Here is a 17127-nt window from a genome sequence, read left to right as displayed (position 1 = left end):
ATTGGACCCCCTCTTCTCAAAGACACCAGATAAGACCCCTAGGCTTCTAGTTGTACATTTTTTTCACCTATGATTTACATGACTTTCACCGCCAATGTTATTGGATAATTGGATATACTGTACACCGTTACTTATGCACACCCACATATCTTACACTTGCTATATAGATGGCTATACAATAAAAGTAAATAGAACTGTTTATAAGTTTTTATACATGGCTGTAATAATATAGAGACACTTGCATTTCTGATAGACCTCCAGGAGCTCACAGTAGAACACAGGGTTGCAATCAAGTGCAGGATCATTGATGTGTTATACACTACACATTTGCCATACACTGAGTGGCCAGTTTATTATGACCACCTGACGTTTGTAGGCAAATTAGCTATAATTTTGTGCTGAAGTTGCTAGAGGGCCAGACTATTATAAATAGGGAAGCAGGTTGTTTACCACGACAGTAGAAGTGTTTTTTTTTCCTGAAGATATGGGTAAACAACGCGATTTAACAGCCTTTGAACGTGGGATGATTGTTGGCACGAGCCATGGAGCGAGTATCAGCAGAATTTGTTAAATGTTCAAGAGCAGCTGTTGTTAAAGTGTTTAAAGACTGGACTGTCAGCCGGAAATCTGGGTCTGAACGTGCGAATTGTGGCCGCCAGCAACTAGTCAATGTTAGGGCAGAACGGAGAGTGGCAAGACTGGTACAAGACAACAGAAGGGCAACAGTGCAGTGTCAGGTTCCTCGCATCACCTTTCAACATCTTGTGGAGTCATGAGGCGGCCCAACTAAGTCATCTCGTGGAGTTATCTTGTGGCCCAACGAAGTACTGATGGGGTGGTCATAATAATCTGGCCACTCAGTGTACAGGTGAAACTCGAATAATTAGAATATCGTGCAAAGGTAATTGCAGTAAGTGCTGCAAAAGGGGCCCAAACCAAGTACTGAGTACATATGCATGCTTGTACTTTTCAGAGGTCCGATATTGTTCTATGTACAATCCTTGTTTTATTGATTGCATGTAATAATCTACTTTTTTGAGGTTGTGGATTTGGGGTTCTTGGGGTTTTCATGAGCTGTAAGCCATAATCATCACAATTATGACAAATCACGGCTTGAATTATCTTGCTTTGCATGTAATGAGTCTATCTCATATATTAGTTTCACCTTTTAAGTTGCATTAGTGAAATAAATGAACTTTGCACGATATTCTAATTATTCGAGTTTCACCTGTATATCTGAATTGTTAGAGCATATATTAACACATAAACTATACATTAAACTGATTTTATTTTTTTAAGTGCCAAACCAAGACAAGGACAGATGTATATTACTGTATTGTAGTTGGATCACAGTTAGAAAAGCTGTTAAGAGTCTGAGTAATTATTGTCCCTAGTGACGGAACAGCCGGCATCCAGTTCCCTATTCCAAGTACCAGATTACCATATGTCTCCCTATAACTTGTTATAATGGTCATAGAATGACTTAGGATGGATGGAAGTCATCAGTTAGGTATTATCCAAATGGCTTGAATATTCTTAGTCTAAGGCAGACTTTGTCAAACTATGGCTTCCAGCTGTTGAGAAACTACAGATTCCATGTTGATGAATCTTTGAAGCTGTTTATCCTGTAGTTTTTCTGTAGGGATATACTAATTAATATACTTCTGTATACTGCTGTTTTCTGCTAGATCAGGGTTTGTGGTTAATCCTTGTCCTGTAATGTATGGACAAATGATGTCTCCCATAAGTTTAGCAAGCTATTAGATGTGTGTGTACGGAAAATAATTAAGAATGCTTAACATTTCCTTACACTTATTATTACATAATCTCCCATCTATGAACACTGTAGTGTAGATTCTGGTAGGCCTATTTTGCCCTAAATTAGTTAATAGCCTCCTCGGCTGCACTTACCTTCATAGCAAATGCAAAAACAGTTAAAGGAGAGCTATGGGATCAGGGCTTTTCCCCATAGTTCTCCTAAGGGTCACGGGAGAACACAAACTAGCGTTCTCCCGTGACCCAAAGCTCTGTATACCGCGAGCTACAGCTCGCGGTATACTGAGACGCCGCAGCCGGGACGGATCCCGACATTGCTTTCGAGATCCACCCAGCTGCGGGATTGACAGCTGGCTCTGCCTATCCAAAGGCAGAGCCAGCTGTGCCCGCCCCCTCCCCCGTCCGTTCTGCCAGTCAGCGCTGGAGGATCATGACAGCGGAGCGGGGGAATCCCTGCACGGAGCCGTGAGTGACAGTCACGGCTCTCTGCAGGGATAGATCGAGAAGTGAGCGAGCGACGGTATGTGTTCGCTCACTTCCTGATCTACTGAGCCGACCTATGACAGTTTCATTGTCACAGGTCGGCTCAGATTATGAAAATCACTCGCCTCATAATTCTCCTTTTAGACTTGTACATATATGTAAAGTTTTTCTACATATTCATGAATGCTGTTATACGTTCTTTCATATAAAATAGTTTTATATTTTTGGTCTACTGATCCTTCCAACAACTGTCCTCTGAAAGGTTGGCTCTATTTAAATGACACTATCCCAAACATTTTACTTTAATGGAGATACAAAGATTGTCTTCTGACATCTGTAATTATTAATATGCTCACAAAATGTCTGTTGCTGTGATACTGAGAAATATATGCCTGCCTGAGGAAATTTAGCATGTTTTTCCATATGTATTTGCTTATTTCAGATAAACACAGATGCATGCAGGCACTTTAATAACACGGTTTCCCTCAGCGTTTAGTTAATTGGAGGCCTTAGGATCAGAGGTTGAGGGATGGTTTATACATATATGCAGTCATACCTTGATGATGTAATGGCTTTGTACCAGGCACGTTTCAGGATTAATAATAAGGCACTTGTGTGTACTGGAGACATTTTGCTGCACCATGCTAGGAAGGAAATTTGTTCTTTACCACCTTCCCCACAGGTGTCCATTCTCTTCTACAGCCTGACTTCTATACTTAGACATTCTGTTGCATCCTGTTAATGTTTTTCCTGCATGGGGTTTTTTGTTTCCCTTTTTATTTTCCCGCACATGGAAAGCACATTAACAGTTTACTTGGTAACTAACAGCCAAGTCGTGCTTCCCTTTTCAGGGATACATCTTTTTGCCAGATTAATAGGATAGCTTGCTTAAATGCTGTGCTGCCTCTGGAGCAGCTCATACAACATAAAGAACAGGTCTCCAGCTTTTAGGGAGCTACATGCTCTGCCAACTGTAAATTCATAATGCCTGGAAAACATTTCATATAGCCTTTATTTTATATTCTAATGCAAGGTGGTAGTTTGTTGCAGTGACCTTAATTAATACCTGCTTCTGATTGTTTGCAAATGGGTTCATGTATTTTTCTTTGCACATCTGAAGAGATTCCTCTGTGGAGTTGCCATTCCATGCTGAGCAACACTCCTCTCATTAACTTGTAGGGAGAGCCAAAGGCTGTGTGATGTCCAGATCCAGCTTGCTCACCAGCCGCTCTGAGACAGATTGTGTGCAACATTTCTCTCTTTTGCGAGTCTATCCTAAACAGATGGTAAGCAAAGTAGATCTGGACCTTAGCTTATTACCAAACAGAGCTTAGAGAGTTATCACTGCACATTGTGAGACTTCCCCTCCCCCAACACACATGAGGCCATACTGAGATGTTTTACTTTCTTAAAGAAACATTTTATTACATAAAGCAATTTCCCTGTGATAATTCATATAGCTGTATTATTACTATTACACTTATTACTAGTAAGGACATTCAGTCTCTTTAATTGTGCTGGTGTCCATTTCAATGGGTCAGAAAATGATGGGAAAATCTTATTTCTTAATCGTATATCACAGGGAGTTATAATTTTGTAAAGATGGGTCCTGCAGCTACCTTTAGGTAATTAGACACTGGCAAATCAATGAAAGCTGTAGGAAAGCCCCGTATAACTCATCCCCCTCCCACCCTGCATCAGTTTTTTGCTAGTGACTTTAGGTGATGTACGCATTCTTTCTACTTTGAGAGAAATACATCCTTTTCTGCACAATCCTGCTGAAGACTCTTGTAGTAATTTCCCCTAAATGCTGTTCACAGTCACTGTGGCACCTAACAGCTATCTGGATCTGTTTTCTCCTTGGCAAAGCCCGAGTTGACTGTACCTGGACCCCTTCAGAAGGAATATGTGGGGCTGTCCTGTAATGTGTTTAGGGCACTGGATCCTGCATTAGCCACTCTTTTTGGCACTTTGTGCAGTGTTTGCAGGTGCCATAGGATGCTTTACAGGTCAAGGGCCATAGTCTATTGTGGTGGAGGAAATTGCAAAACAATACCGGCGCCTTCAAATCCAAAAAGAGCCCAGCAGTAAAAATACAGCAAACACGATGGAGGCAGCTCCCACAGATTAGATAGACCACCAGTCTATGAGAAAAGGAACAAAAGAGAGCGCCTCCATAGTGTAAAAATGTTATTTAATAGTAAAAACACGCAGCTCTAAGGCTGTACTTACAACAGTTCGGTAGAATAAAAACCAGTAGAATAAGGTGAGAGGATGGAACCCCTGGCAGGGAGAATCTGGAGCGATGTAGCTACATTGTGGTGGAGCCCTGACACTAAAGACCCCCTTAGTGCACACTGGGAGGGCAAAGCCTGGATGAGGCATGTCCCCTTTAAGTGACCTGTGCGGTCGTGTAAGCCACCACTCTAGCATTGAGAAGTAAGTGCTGATTTATAAACTGGTGCTCAACCCTTCCCCTTGTGGCTATCAAATTTGGGGTTTCAAGCAGCAGAGGGGTTCATAGGTCCCCTCAAGATTTGAACTTGGTGCCATTTTCCTGGGAATGAGATACAGTGACAGTGCAGCCTCCCTTCATTCACTATTTTCCTTCTGAAGTGCGCTGTACTGGCTACATGTGTGCACCTGCCTCTTCTGCTGCAGCTCTGCACTGAAAGGGATCCCAAATCTCTGCGATGGCTGCAGGCATGGGCATCAGCTAACCAGTTCTGTAGACTCAAGCTTAGGAAGAGGACCTGTCTCCAAGCTCAAGGGCACACACTGTCCTTGTGGATACATTGCGTGATTGTTTAAAGTCAGAGCTGCCTGCATCTACCTTACCAAAAGTCACCAGTCTGGTTTCCCTAAAAATGTCCAAACCTGCCAAAACCTTCCCTGTACACAGCCAGGTGTTTATTTCTCCTCTTCATTCTGTTGAAGAGGGTTTCCTTAAAACATGGGCTGTCCATGTTGTTGTTCCATCAATCCCTTTTTTAAATAGTGTTAAATAAGATTAAAGTTCCCTATAGGATGTCCCTGTTTTCGGGAAGATATCAGATGCCCTCTTTAAGGCCCTATGTGCTCTTGCAGGCTTTGCTATGCAACCTGCTGGTGTCACCATTGCGGATGTGGCTAGGGTCCCTGGGTCCATCTTGACCATGCTAATCTTAAACATTTAGAGCTCTTACCCGTCTTAACCATGACCTTGCACTACTGTGTAGGTGGCCTAGTGAATACCCTCAGACAAATATCTATGGGATGGGTCTCCTGTCCGTCCACATGCGACAAGTCCTGTGGCTGAAATGCTGGACTGTGGACTTCCCCAGCAAGAAGTGTCTTTATTGCATGCCTTTAATGGTGTAACGCCTGTTTACGGAATCTTTGGATACTTATAACAAGGAAGTAACGGGGCAAGAACCCCTTCTTGCCTCAGAAGAAGTCCAAACAGCAGCAAATCCTCTACCCCCTCCTTCAATTAGGGTTCTTTTTGTAACTCCCAAGCCCCTGTATCCAAGCCAGGTTCTCAGTTCCATCATAAATCATGGACCTCCAGGCCTGCTAAATCTGGGAACAAGTCCTCTTCATGAAGAGGCGCCCCCACTTGGGTGGATGCCTTGGTGACTCTGTGGAATCAGTTCAACCTGATTTATGCCTTCCCTGTTCCTCTGAAACTCTTGCCTCACTCCCTTCGCAGAATCTAGACTGGGGGCATTCCAGTGATTCTTATTGCTCCCAACTTACATCCAAGCTCCTGGCAGACTCTCCATGGGTACTTTCAGATCATCCAGATTTGCTGTCCTAAAAACAAATATTCTATCGCATCTGGAAGGCTTATTTTACATGGTGCAAAGCAAGGACATTTTATTCCACACTGTGGGACACATACTATCTTTCCTCCAGTCTGAACCAGATAAATGTTTAGCTTGTTAGTCCAATCAAGTGCCTAATTTCTGCCTTGGCATTTATTTTCCTGAGGCCACTTGCCACTTGGCTTTTGTGCAGGGGTTGATCACGTTGTCCGCCCTGTATGCACTATGGTGACTCTGTGGGACCTCTACTTAGTTTTGTGGGTGCTTCAGAAGCTGCCCTTTCAACCTCATAATTATATTCCTTTGACCCTACTCACTTGCTTGGTTGCCTTCCATGTCCCATAATGTCTGCCAGGCATGATTTGAAATATGACTCAGGCCTTTGAGTTGAAGGGTAAAGTTCTCCCCTTTCTTGTTACATCTATCTCCCCTAGAAGTGTTAGTATTTTGTGGGCCATCCAGCATCAGGCTATGGTTTCCCAACTCTGGAAGACTCACCTGGTTCTCTGTTCACACTTTTGCAAAGTTTACCATGTGGATGTTTAGACCTCTGCGGATGCTAGCTATGGCCTCAAGGTTTTACAAGCGGTCCTATGATATGTGGGCCCATTCTGGTATGGTTCCCCATGGAGTTAGTTGTTTTCATGGACTGGCTGTTTGCTTTGTTGCCCACCCCTCTGTTTGACTACTTTTAGGCGCCCCATTTATAATAGAATGAACTCTATGCCCTGCAATGCAGGGTCAAGAAAACAGGATTTCTTTCTTGCCTGTATATTCGGTTTCATGGAGTATATCACAGTACATCAGTGGATCACAGAACCTCTAGGTTCTGTGATTCACTCTTCTACTACATGCTGCAAAACTGAGGCAGGCTGGCAGTGGGAGGAGTTATACACCGCTGTCCTACAGCTTTGATTGATTTGTCTAGTCACCCGAAAATATCTGCATAGCCCATATATAGAATAATGAATTCCATGTGTCCTGTGATGCATTCCAAGAAACTGATTTCACAGGTAAGACAAAAATCCTATTATTTGTCCCCTATAGAGATGAGGGGGGAAATCTTACAATTCAGACACCTGTTCCTGTGACAACTGTCTAAGAGGGGCTTACCCCTCACTTTTCTGTTGTGTCTCCAGGACAGGAAGTAAAGGAAAGTTTTCACAATGGGGTGCAACCCTTTAACTCTTCCCTTTTTATATCCAAATCTAGTAAGAAATGCCTTGGCAATAAATTCACTTTAAACTGTTTGTCAGGGCAAAAATAAAATTCATTACATCTCTGCAATGAATGCTCATGTATCCATTTTTATTGCTTTCAAAAGGCTACAAAATCATCTTGATCTGCCAAAAATCCACGTTGCACATTTCTCTCTCTCTATGAGCTAACAACACAGTGTCTTTGTTATTCTACAATCCCAACCTGCATAATCAGCCTTCCCTGCTCGACTACAGAACTTAACCTATCCCCTACACCTCTCTGACCTCTTCAGAGAGGAGTATATACAATTATGTATTTCCCAGCAAAATATGGCTACTGCTTTGACTCCCAAAGCCTGCCACTAGTCTGGGTATAGCGAAAGAGCTCTTGAGGATGTAGTTCTGGGCAAGGGCGGTGTCTATGTCAAGAGGAACTTACACTATTACCAAAAGTATTGGGACAACCCTCCAAATCATTGGATTCATGTGTTCTGTGACATTTCCATGCTACTAAATATTCCGCGGTCAGCTGTTAGTGGTATTATAACAAAGTGGAAGCAACTGGGAACAACAGCAACTCGGCCACGAAAAATGACAGAATGGGGTCAGCGCATGCTGAAGCGCACAGTGCGCAGAAGTCGCCAACTGTCTGCAGAGTCAATAGCTACAGACCTCCAAACTTCGTGTGGCCTTCAGATTGGCACAACAATAGTGCTTAGAGAGCTTCATGGAATGGGTTTCCATGGACGAGCAGCTGCATCCTAGCCTTACATCTCCAAGTGCAATGCAAAGCGTCGGATACAGTGGTGTAAAGCACGCCACCACTGGAAGTGGAGACGTGTTTTCTGGAGTGGCGAATGATGCTTCTCGGTCTGGCAATCTGATGGACTTGTCTGGGTTTGGTGGTTGCCAGAACGGTACATGCCTGACTGCATTGTGCCAAGTGTAAAGTTTGGTGGAGGGAGGGTTACGATGTGGGGTTGTTTCTGCAGGGGTTGGGCTTGGCCCCTTAGATCCAGTGAAGGGAACTCTTAAGGCATCAGCATACCAAGACATTTTGAACAATTTCATGCTCCCAACTTTGTGGGAACAGTTTGGGGATGGCCCCTTCTGTCCCAACATGACTGCGCACCACTGCACAAATGAAGGTCCATAAAGACATAGATGAGTGAGTTTGGGGTGGAGGAAGTTGACTGGTCTGCACGGAGTCCTGACCTCAACCCAATAGAACACCTGTGGGATGAATTAGAACAGAGACTGCGAGCCTGGCCTTCTCGTCCAACATCAGTACCTGACCTCACAAATGCGCTTCTGGGAAAATGGTCAAACATTCCCATAGACACACTCCTAAACCTTGTGGACAGCCTTCCCAGAAGAGTTGAAGCTGTTATAGCGGCAAAGGGTGGGCCAACTCAATATTGAACCCTACGGACCGGAATGCCATTAGAATTCATGTGCGTGTAAAGGCAGGCATCCCAATACTTTTGGTGATATAGTGTACCTCCCAGTAGTTTCCCCTGCAATAATTTTAGAGGCCTGGTGATGATGTCACAGGGAGTAGTGAAAGCTGCTTCTCACAAAAGGAACACATTTTTAAAAATTGTTATTTTTATGCATGATTTATATAGTGCCAACAGTTTGCGCAGCGCTTTACAATATAAGGAAGACGTTACAATCACAATACAATTCTAGACAAGATGGTAAGGAGGGCCCTGCCCATGAGGGCTAAATGGTTGCTGAAACATGATGTAGAGAGGGGGGAAGGAAGTTTTTAAGGTACATGTTGGACATGCCTGTACAATAGCAATTCAAATGTTTTATTGTTTTTAAACTTTTAATATTTTCTTCTTGGCTAACAGAAGAGTTAATATTTTGAACTGAGCTTAAAACTTCAGTTTTCCATAAATAACCAAGAGATAATGAGGGGAATTGATCAAAACTGCAGCAGACAAAATGTGGAGCAATTGCCCATAGCTACCAATCAGCTTCTCTCTTCCGTTTGTTCAGTTAAGATTCGAAAATGAAAGAGAGAAGCTGATTAGTTACTGTGCACAGCTGCTCCAGATTTTGTCTGCTCCAGTTTTGATGAAATTCCCTTCAGTATGTTTATGCATTTATGTGGGGAATAGTATGCAATAGGTTTACTCATTTTCCTTGTTTTCAAAATGTCTTACTTTTTTTGTTTGTTTGCATGTAGGTTTGCAAAAATTCAGGTGATTGCATCAGCCCCAATTATTCCTTTTCGGGAAACTATAATCAGGCCACCAAAAGTAGACATGGTAAATGAAGACATGGGAAAGCAGCACAAAGTGGCCGTTATACACCAGTTAAAAGAAGTGCAAAGTAAGGTACCAGAGGGAGTCCAGATTGATGCTGATGGCTTTGTGTTTGTAACCACACCAAATAAAATGGCCACTCTATGTGTCAGAGCAATGCCACTTCCAGAAGAGGTCACCCATCTACTAGAGAAAAACAGTGATTTAATTCGAACCATGGAGCAGATTAACTTGGCTATGAATGAAGGCAGCAATGCTAGTGTAAATGATACAACAATTAGCAGAATTAAAGAATTCAAAAGTCAACTTGAGCAGCATTTACAAGGCCGAAGGTGGAGAAATGCCGTGGACCAGATGTGGTCATTTGGTCCTCGACGCTATGGGCCAAACATTTTGTTAAATCGCATTGAAGGTTATGAAACTCCATCTGTCTGGCAATGCCTTGAAAAAGTATCAAAGCAATGTATGTATCGGAACTTTGATAATAGTATTGTTAGTGGATTTCAGCTTGCAACCCTAGCTGGACCTATGTGCGAAGAACCTTTAATGGGTGTCTGTTTCATTGTGGAGAGACTCGATATGTGTGAATCTATGGTTCTAGAAAAGCGAGGATCAGAAGACAAAATACTAGCAGAAGCTGAAGAAACATCAAATGTTGGATCTACCAGTGATGCTACAAAAACAACTTCCGATGAAAAAGAAATCATAGAAGACAGCCAGGAGGGTTCAAAAGCTCTAGACAAGTCTAATAAATGGAAAGATTTATTGAACCCTGATTGTTATGGGCCAATTTCTGGACAGTTAATTGCCACGATGAAGGAAGCGTGTCGTTATGCTTTCCAAGTCAAACCCCAAAGGCTTTTGGCTGCAATGTACACCTGTGAAATCATGGCCACAGCAGAAGTCTTGGGTAAGTGCATATTGTATTTCCAGTAGCTCTCATAATGTCTTGTACCAATTATTTTTCTTTACTGTAAATGGCAGTTGTTATGGCAGTACCCATTTAAGACTGTAAGTATTCCATGTAATATGTCTGATGTAGTAAGACACCTGATTATATGATTTTATATGTTTATTTAGACACAGATTTGATATGTGGTATTTTGTAGACTAGAGATTCTGGAGGAAGTGAAACCTCCCTCATATTATTCAAAACATTCAGTGTGTAATAACATGACAAAGTTGTCACCTCCTACAGGCTGTCTATACAAACTGTGACACTTGCAGATTTTAGCTGTCCAGTCAGGGCTGCAGCTAACGATAATTTTCATAATCGATTAGTTGGGCGATTATTTTTTTCGATTGGATAAAATAAAAATTAATAACGTTTATATAAAATAAAATACACAAATGCGGCGTTTCAGACATGAAGTTCTCTTCAGAATAAAACTGTATGCACATTTTTTTGGAATCGCACTGCCCTAGAATGCTGGGCATTGCACTTCCGTGCGATCCAGTTTGGGCGATCACACTGCGGACGGGAGGTGCATTTGGAGACATTAAAATGAATGGCACCGCAATGCACCTCCTGCAGCAATATTTGTCAGACCAAAACTGGAAATGATCCCCACCTTTTATATATATTTTTTTAAAGAATTGTATTATATCAGACATTTTAATTAGTTTCATGGATTGTAAATAATGTGAAATGTAAAATCTAAGCCAATATAATAACATAACCAATTTTTTTTTTGTATTTTTAATTTACATTTTTTTAACTTTATTTTTTTATTTGTTTGCATTTTCAATTTGTATTTATTTAACTTTTTTTTTACTTTTTAAACATTTTTAGTCTTTTTAATTTTAGTTTATTTAACTTTATTTTTTTAAACTTTATTTTTTCCCATTGCTGAGAGCAATAGCCAACCTGCTATTGGATATTTCACATTGCAATAGCCAATAACAGGCTGGCTATTGCGCCCGCTCTCCATCAGGTCCTCCTCTGCTGATTGACAGCAGGCAGTGGGGGGTGCAATAGCCAGCCTGCTATTGGCTATTGCATTTTAAAATATCCAATAGCAGGCTGGGTATGGCTCCCAGCTTCTAGATGGAGTGGAGGCACGCCGGAGACCCTGCAGAGCCCACCATAGACTCTCTGCAGGGTCTCCGGCGTCACTCAGGAGGGGTATGCAGGGTCTCGTGGGCTCTGCAGGTTCACACTCAGGTGGGCTGTGCAGTGTCTCTGGTATGTGTGGGGTCTCAGGTGGGCTCTGCAGGATCTCTGGTATATGTGGGGTCTCAGGTGGGCTCTGTGGGGTCTATGGTGGGCTCTGCAGTGTCTCAGGTGGGCCCCGCGGGGTCTCTGGTGTGCCCCACGGGGTTTCTGGTGGGCTCTGGAACAGTGAGCGGTAGAGTGATCTGTTCTTCAGCTCTGACATCAGAGCCATCAGGAGCAGAGCTGAAGAGAAGGAGACGGTGCAGGAACGGCAGCGTGTTCTGGAGGTAGGTCCTGTCTTTTTCTGGAGGGAGGGGGGCCTATACAAAAGTTTTCTATGGGGCCCTGTGATTTCTAGTTACGCCCTTGTGTGAATGTATCACAATGTCTAATTCATCTGGCAGGGATTCCCTATTTTACTAGTAAAAAACATGTCCCATACCACTTTTCCTAGAAGTCTGCACAGGTATTGCAGTAAATTATATAGTTGGTCGTTTTTGTAATTAAAAAAGGTTAAAATTGCCTGAACATTGATGTGTGCATGTCCTGTACTAAACTTTATTGGGGGAAATTCTCTGCAATAGCTTCTCCAGGGTTTTTGTCTTCAGGTTGCATCAAAAATTACAGAGGCAGATTTAATTGTTGGTTCATTGCCCAACTTCATCTTCTAAAGCGTATCTAAACCCAAAAACAAATATTTTATATATTGCAGCCTATCAGATCTTAGACGTGGCTGCAATGGCTTTTTTCTTTATTTTAACCTGGTAATCCTGTGAGTAACACATTTGCTAGGGTGGCCATCAGTGACGTGTGGTACCTCTTGCTTGGGGTGAGGCATTCCTCAGCCCTGCCCCCTGCCGACCGTAGCCCCACCTCCTGCCTGCCGAAGCTCCACCCCGCCAGACGAAGCCCCCAAGCTAGTGTAAAGGAGGAAGGGAGGAGCCTCCCTGTCCCTCACTTGCTCCTCACTGCTGAGGCTCCGTCACAGGTTACACAGCGGGGAGGATTTCCCTGCTCTGTAACCTGTTAGATGCCGATCTGAATGGAGAAAAAGCTGTCTGCTTCAGACATGAAGTCGACAACTTTTTCCTCCATAATTCTAGGTGAGGATCTGCCTCCCCTGACCGCACGTCCCTGGTAGCCATTATTGTTATTTATTCACAGGTTTAGATTTAATTGTTTTCATAGGTTTAGGTTTAAACTCTGGCAGGATTTTTAATTCATTAAGTTCAGATTCAGTCATCTGAAGACATTGCTATGTCAGTGGGTAATGTGTAATGTGCTTGGCAAATTATTATTCCCCTTAACAGTTTAGCTATACACATATAAAATGGGATTTCCTTTGTGTGCTGTGCTATGGTGTGCACATATTAATTGAAAAAAAAGACTGTTCTACAAAGAACAAAATCCTGAATGCACTTTTTTTTATAATGCAGTAAATTGTGCTTTCTAAACAGGACAGTTATGGAAATGCATAATTAGTGCTTAAGGTTAACAGTTTAAAATGCTACTGAAATTTAGTAATTAAAAGCTTAGGGGAAAATGTATACTATTTACTAGTGAGATATATTTACCTTAAATGGATGGAAAGCATGCTTCTCTGATTTATTCCATCTAAACGTTTTAGACCAACTACTAAAGAGAGCTAAGCATTCAACCAGTATTGGTTATAGAACTAGTCTAGTCCATCCAACTAGAACTAGTCCATCCAAGATCCTGGATCTTGGATGGACTCTGTTCCTGGACGTCTGATGACACCATCAGTGTAGTCCGGTGATTAGAATCAAGTGTAAAACTACTGATAGGCTCCTCTGGTGAGACTATAAGATGCATGTTGCCTAGGCACTCTCACACATGCGGAAGTGCTCTGCTGATTTTTACAGTTTGTTTTGCTACATTTACTTATGCTTATTACCTCTACTATACAACCAAACTTTATATTTTACATATATGTCCTAGCTAGGTAGCCTTAGGTATTCATTCCACTGCCAACTCTAAGTAGAATCCCAGCAAAATAAATAAGTGCAGAACTGAAATGCATATATATGTTATCTGTTTGGCCTGCCAAAAGGATTTATAGTTTTTTATAAGACAATATTTGGAGTTTCATACTCCTGCCACACTGCATAGCCAGGAGGTTGGCTTCTCTAGATACAATGAAGCGCTGCAGCCTCCTTCAGAATCTTACCACTTAATGGACGATGACACTAATGATAATCTGTCTGCTTTTCCTCTTTTAATCTGCCTAAGCATCTTCCCTCCAGCTCTCATTATCTGAAAACATGTTTGATTGCCAGTGCCATGAAATGCAGCAGCGCCTGATTAGCTCACTGTTCACATTTGTACACTCTTCCTCCGAGTAGTGCTGTACAGGGAATTATAGTACATAATACAAAGATAGATTTCCCGCAGTAGTAATTTGTAATATTTTATCATATTTCAATACAAAAGTCTCAATTCAGCCAAAAAACACAATTATGCATTTACATGACCATGTAGTAAATATGGGCAAATATACTGTAGTCAAATGTTGTACATGCTGAGCTGCAAAATGCAACTGACCCCCCTGACAATCAGAGTAATTATAAGTAGGGGCGGATTTACTCTCTCTGCTGCCCCAAAGTCAGGTTCCTCCTTTTCTTATTATTTTTTTACTTTTTAATCACCTTTTTTATTTTTTTATTATTATTTCTTATTTCTTTTTTTTATAAATTGTTATTTTTTTTATTTAATTTTCTTTTCTCTTAATTGTATTGCTATCACACAGGTTCTAAAAATCCTCTGTGCGATAGCATTTGGAGGTGACAGATTCGCTTTTTTGAACCTGTCACTTCCAATACAGGTGTTGGAACTCCTGTGACAGCTGAGAGGGGAAGGCTGTGAGTGCAGCTCTCCCCTCTCACTGTTTACACAGAGCGGAGACGTCCGTTCTCCGCTCTGCTCCCCGCTCTCCATCCTGAAGATCTCTGGAGAGAGGGGGGGTGGCCGCAGGGAGCGGACGGACCTGCAGGCTACATACAATTGATCTCAGCGACATCGCCGAGATCACTTGTACACGAAGTAGCGGCTTCCCCGCTCTACATTTAGCCGTGCATGCCCAAAGCAGGGCTAAATGTAGAAAACAACTACCCAGGCATCAGGAGACTCCACACCCCTGCCCACCTCTCTGCTGCCTGCCATCCCGAGGCCGGGCCGCGGTGGATTTGTGGGAAATCCGGTGTTGATTATGAGTATTGGCTGCTCTCTGAGGGGAAAAAGAAGAGTTATGTGAATTCCTGCATCACTAGTATTTTTCCATATTACTGTGGGTCATATGCACACCGCCATCTATTCCCTGAAGCAGAGTTTCAAATTTCTACAGAGTCAAGGGGTGCTAGGTTTTAGGGCTGCAGCTAACGATTATTTTCAAAATCGATTAGTTAGCCGATTATTACGTTCGCTTAATCAGATAAAAAAAAGGCTCCAGTGATGGACTACTAGTTTCTATTGAGATTGTAGTCCATCACTGAAGCAAGCTTGGAGAGGTGGAAGTAAAAAAAAGTGTGTATTCCTCTATAGCTGGTGTTATTCTCCATTGCGCTGTATAATTTAATATTGCTGGGATTTGTATTCCTCTATAGTTGGAGGTATCCTGCATTGCGCTGTATAATGATTATGCGGCGCAATGCAGAATACCACTGATCAGTTATAGCGGAACAAAAAATCCCAGCAATAATTCTTTATACAGGCTGTTTAATGTATTATTGCTGGGATTTGTTGTTCCTCTATACCTGCTGGTGTTCTGCACGGTGTTAGGTGGCCTCAAAGTCACCCAGGGTTCTCAGCCAGAGGGGCTGAGTGGCTCCAGGAAGACAGTACGTGTACCAGGAGAGAACTGCCTTTTCAGTTATTTCCAGGTTGTCTGGATCATAGTTGGGATCCTGGAGCCAGGAGATTTCTTAGAGCTCTGGGTGGGATGAAATCTCCATTCCTGGGTCCATGCTTTGGTAGTGACCAGCACCTGATTGTGCACCTGTGTACATCCGTCATGAAGAGTGTGCTGGGATGTGTTCAGGGCCCCTTCCTGGAGCCACTCAGCCCCTCTGGCTGAGAACCCTGGGTGACTTTGAGGCCACCTAACACCGTGGTATTGGCTTACATTGCCACAATATATATATATATAGAGAGAGAGAGAGCTGGGTGCTGATATCCCTGGTGTGTCAGGCTTTAGAATGGTGTACAGGGATAAAGAGGACAGGTATGATGGTGGGATGGAGAGGATGGGTATGATGGGGGAATGGAGTGCAGGAATAGAGAGGACGGGTATGATGGTGGAATGGGGTGCAGAGGACGGGTATGTTGATGGAATGGAGTGCAGGGATGGAGAGGATGGGTATGATGGTGGAATGGAGTGCAGGGATGGAGAGGATGGGTATGATGGTGGAATGGGGTGCAGAGGACGGGTATGATGGTGGGATGGGGTGCAGAGGATGGGTATGATGGTGGGATGGGGTGCAGAGGATGGGTATGATTATGCGGTGCAGAGGACAGGTATGATGGTGGATTGGGGTGCACTGTGTCGGGTCCCCGGGTTCCAGGGTGCTCGGGGCACCCACTGAAAGAGGAAATACACAGCAAAGCCAAAGAAAAAGAGCTGCATTTGATGGATCTACAACTTAACCAGTTCAAGATCTTTCTCCCATTCATTTACGCTCCAACATAAGGGAGCATTGAAGCCCCTGCTTCATGCCTGAGAGAGGAGGGCATTTCCTATGAAAGCCAGTTTCTTCTCACAAACCTTCTCCCAAACGAGGTAGAAGACTGGATCTCCGTCCTCTAGGTAGTACAAAGCGATCAAGGTCACCCACCACCCGTGATCTTTTAACTCAAACTGAGAGACCGCATCCTCTTTAGCTGGAGAGATTGTTCTCTGCTTTCCTATTAGCAGTATGCCTTCTTCAGTTCTGAACTTATAGTTCAGGGTTTTCACAATATTTTGCAAAGCAGCAATCATACCTACCTATATGCTTTTTCTACTTTTAATGTGGCATTACATTTCTCTTGCCCATATAAAACATTCCTACTGACTTTGCAATAACACCCGGAAGCAGGGCATGTTATGTTCATACTCAGCTAGATGCTTTAATACTTGAGGGACAACTTTTCAACTCAGTTAGTTTTATAGATTATGTTTCATGCCCAGACTTTGATGTTCTTATGTGCATGTAGGGCTTGTACAGGCCAAGCAGGCAGGCCCGGCGCTACCGCAAGGGCATTTTGACAAGTACTTGTACTTGTCAAAATGCCCCGATGTTTGCGCTATGTTTTTTTTTTCCACTTACCTACGGTGCGTGAGAGCAGCGGCAAGTCAGCGCTGGTCCAGTGGGAGGAGCTCCAGGTGGGGTCCTAATTTAGCTGGCCGGCGACTGCCAGAGGATACCGACACGCGCGGC

The 17127-nt window shown here is 43.0% G+C and overlaps 1 protein-coding gene across 1 annotated transcript in view; it reads left to right on the top strand.

Annotated features, from left to right (window-relative positions):
- EFL1 (elongation factor like GTPase 1) overlaps positions 1 to 17127 on the top strand; it is a 266637-nt gene that overhangs the window by 217916 nt on the left and 31594 nt on the right. Inside the window, exon 18 of the mRNA XM_018576711.1 lies at positions 9462 to 10450. Coding sequence (XP_018432213.1) covers positions 9462 to 10450 — 989 coding nt within the window. The remainder of the gene's footprint in view (positions 1 to 9461; positions 10451 to 17127) is intronic.

The sequence above is a fragment of the Nanorana parkeri genome, unplaced genomic scaffold, assembly GCF_000935625.1.
Source record: "Nanorana parkeri isolate BGI_ZX_2015 unplaced genomic scaffold, ASM93562v1 scaffold74, whole genome shotgun sequence".
Taxonomy (NCBI): domain Eukaryota; kingdom Metazoa; phylum Chordata; class Amphibia; order Anura; family Dicroglossidae; genus Nanorana; species Nanorana parkeri.
Note: the sequence above shows the minus strand (reverse complement) of the source record. Positions and strands in the feature narration are given on the sequence as shown.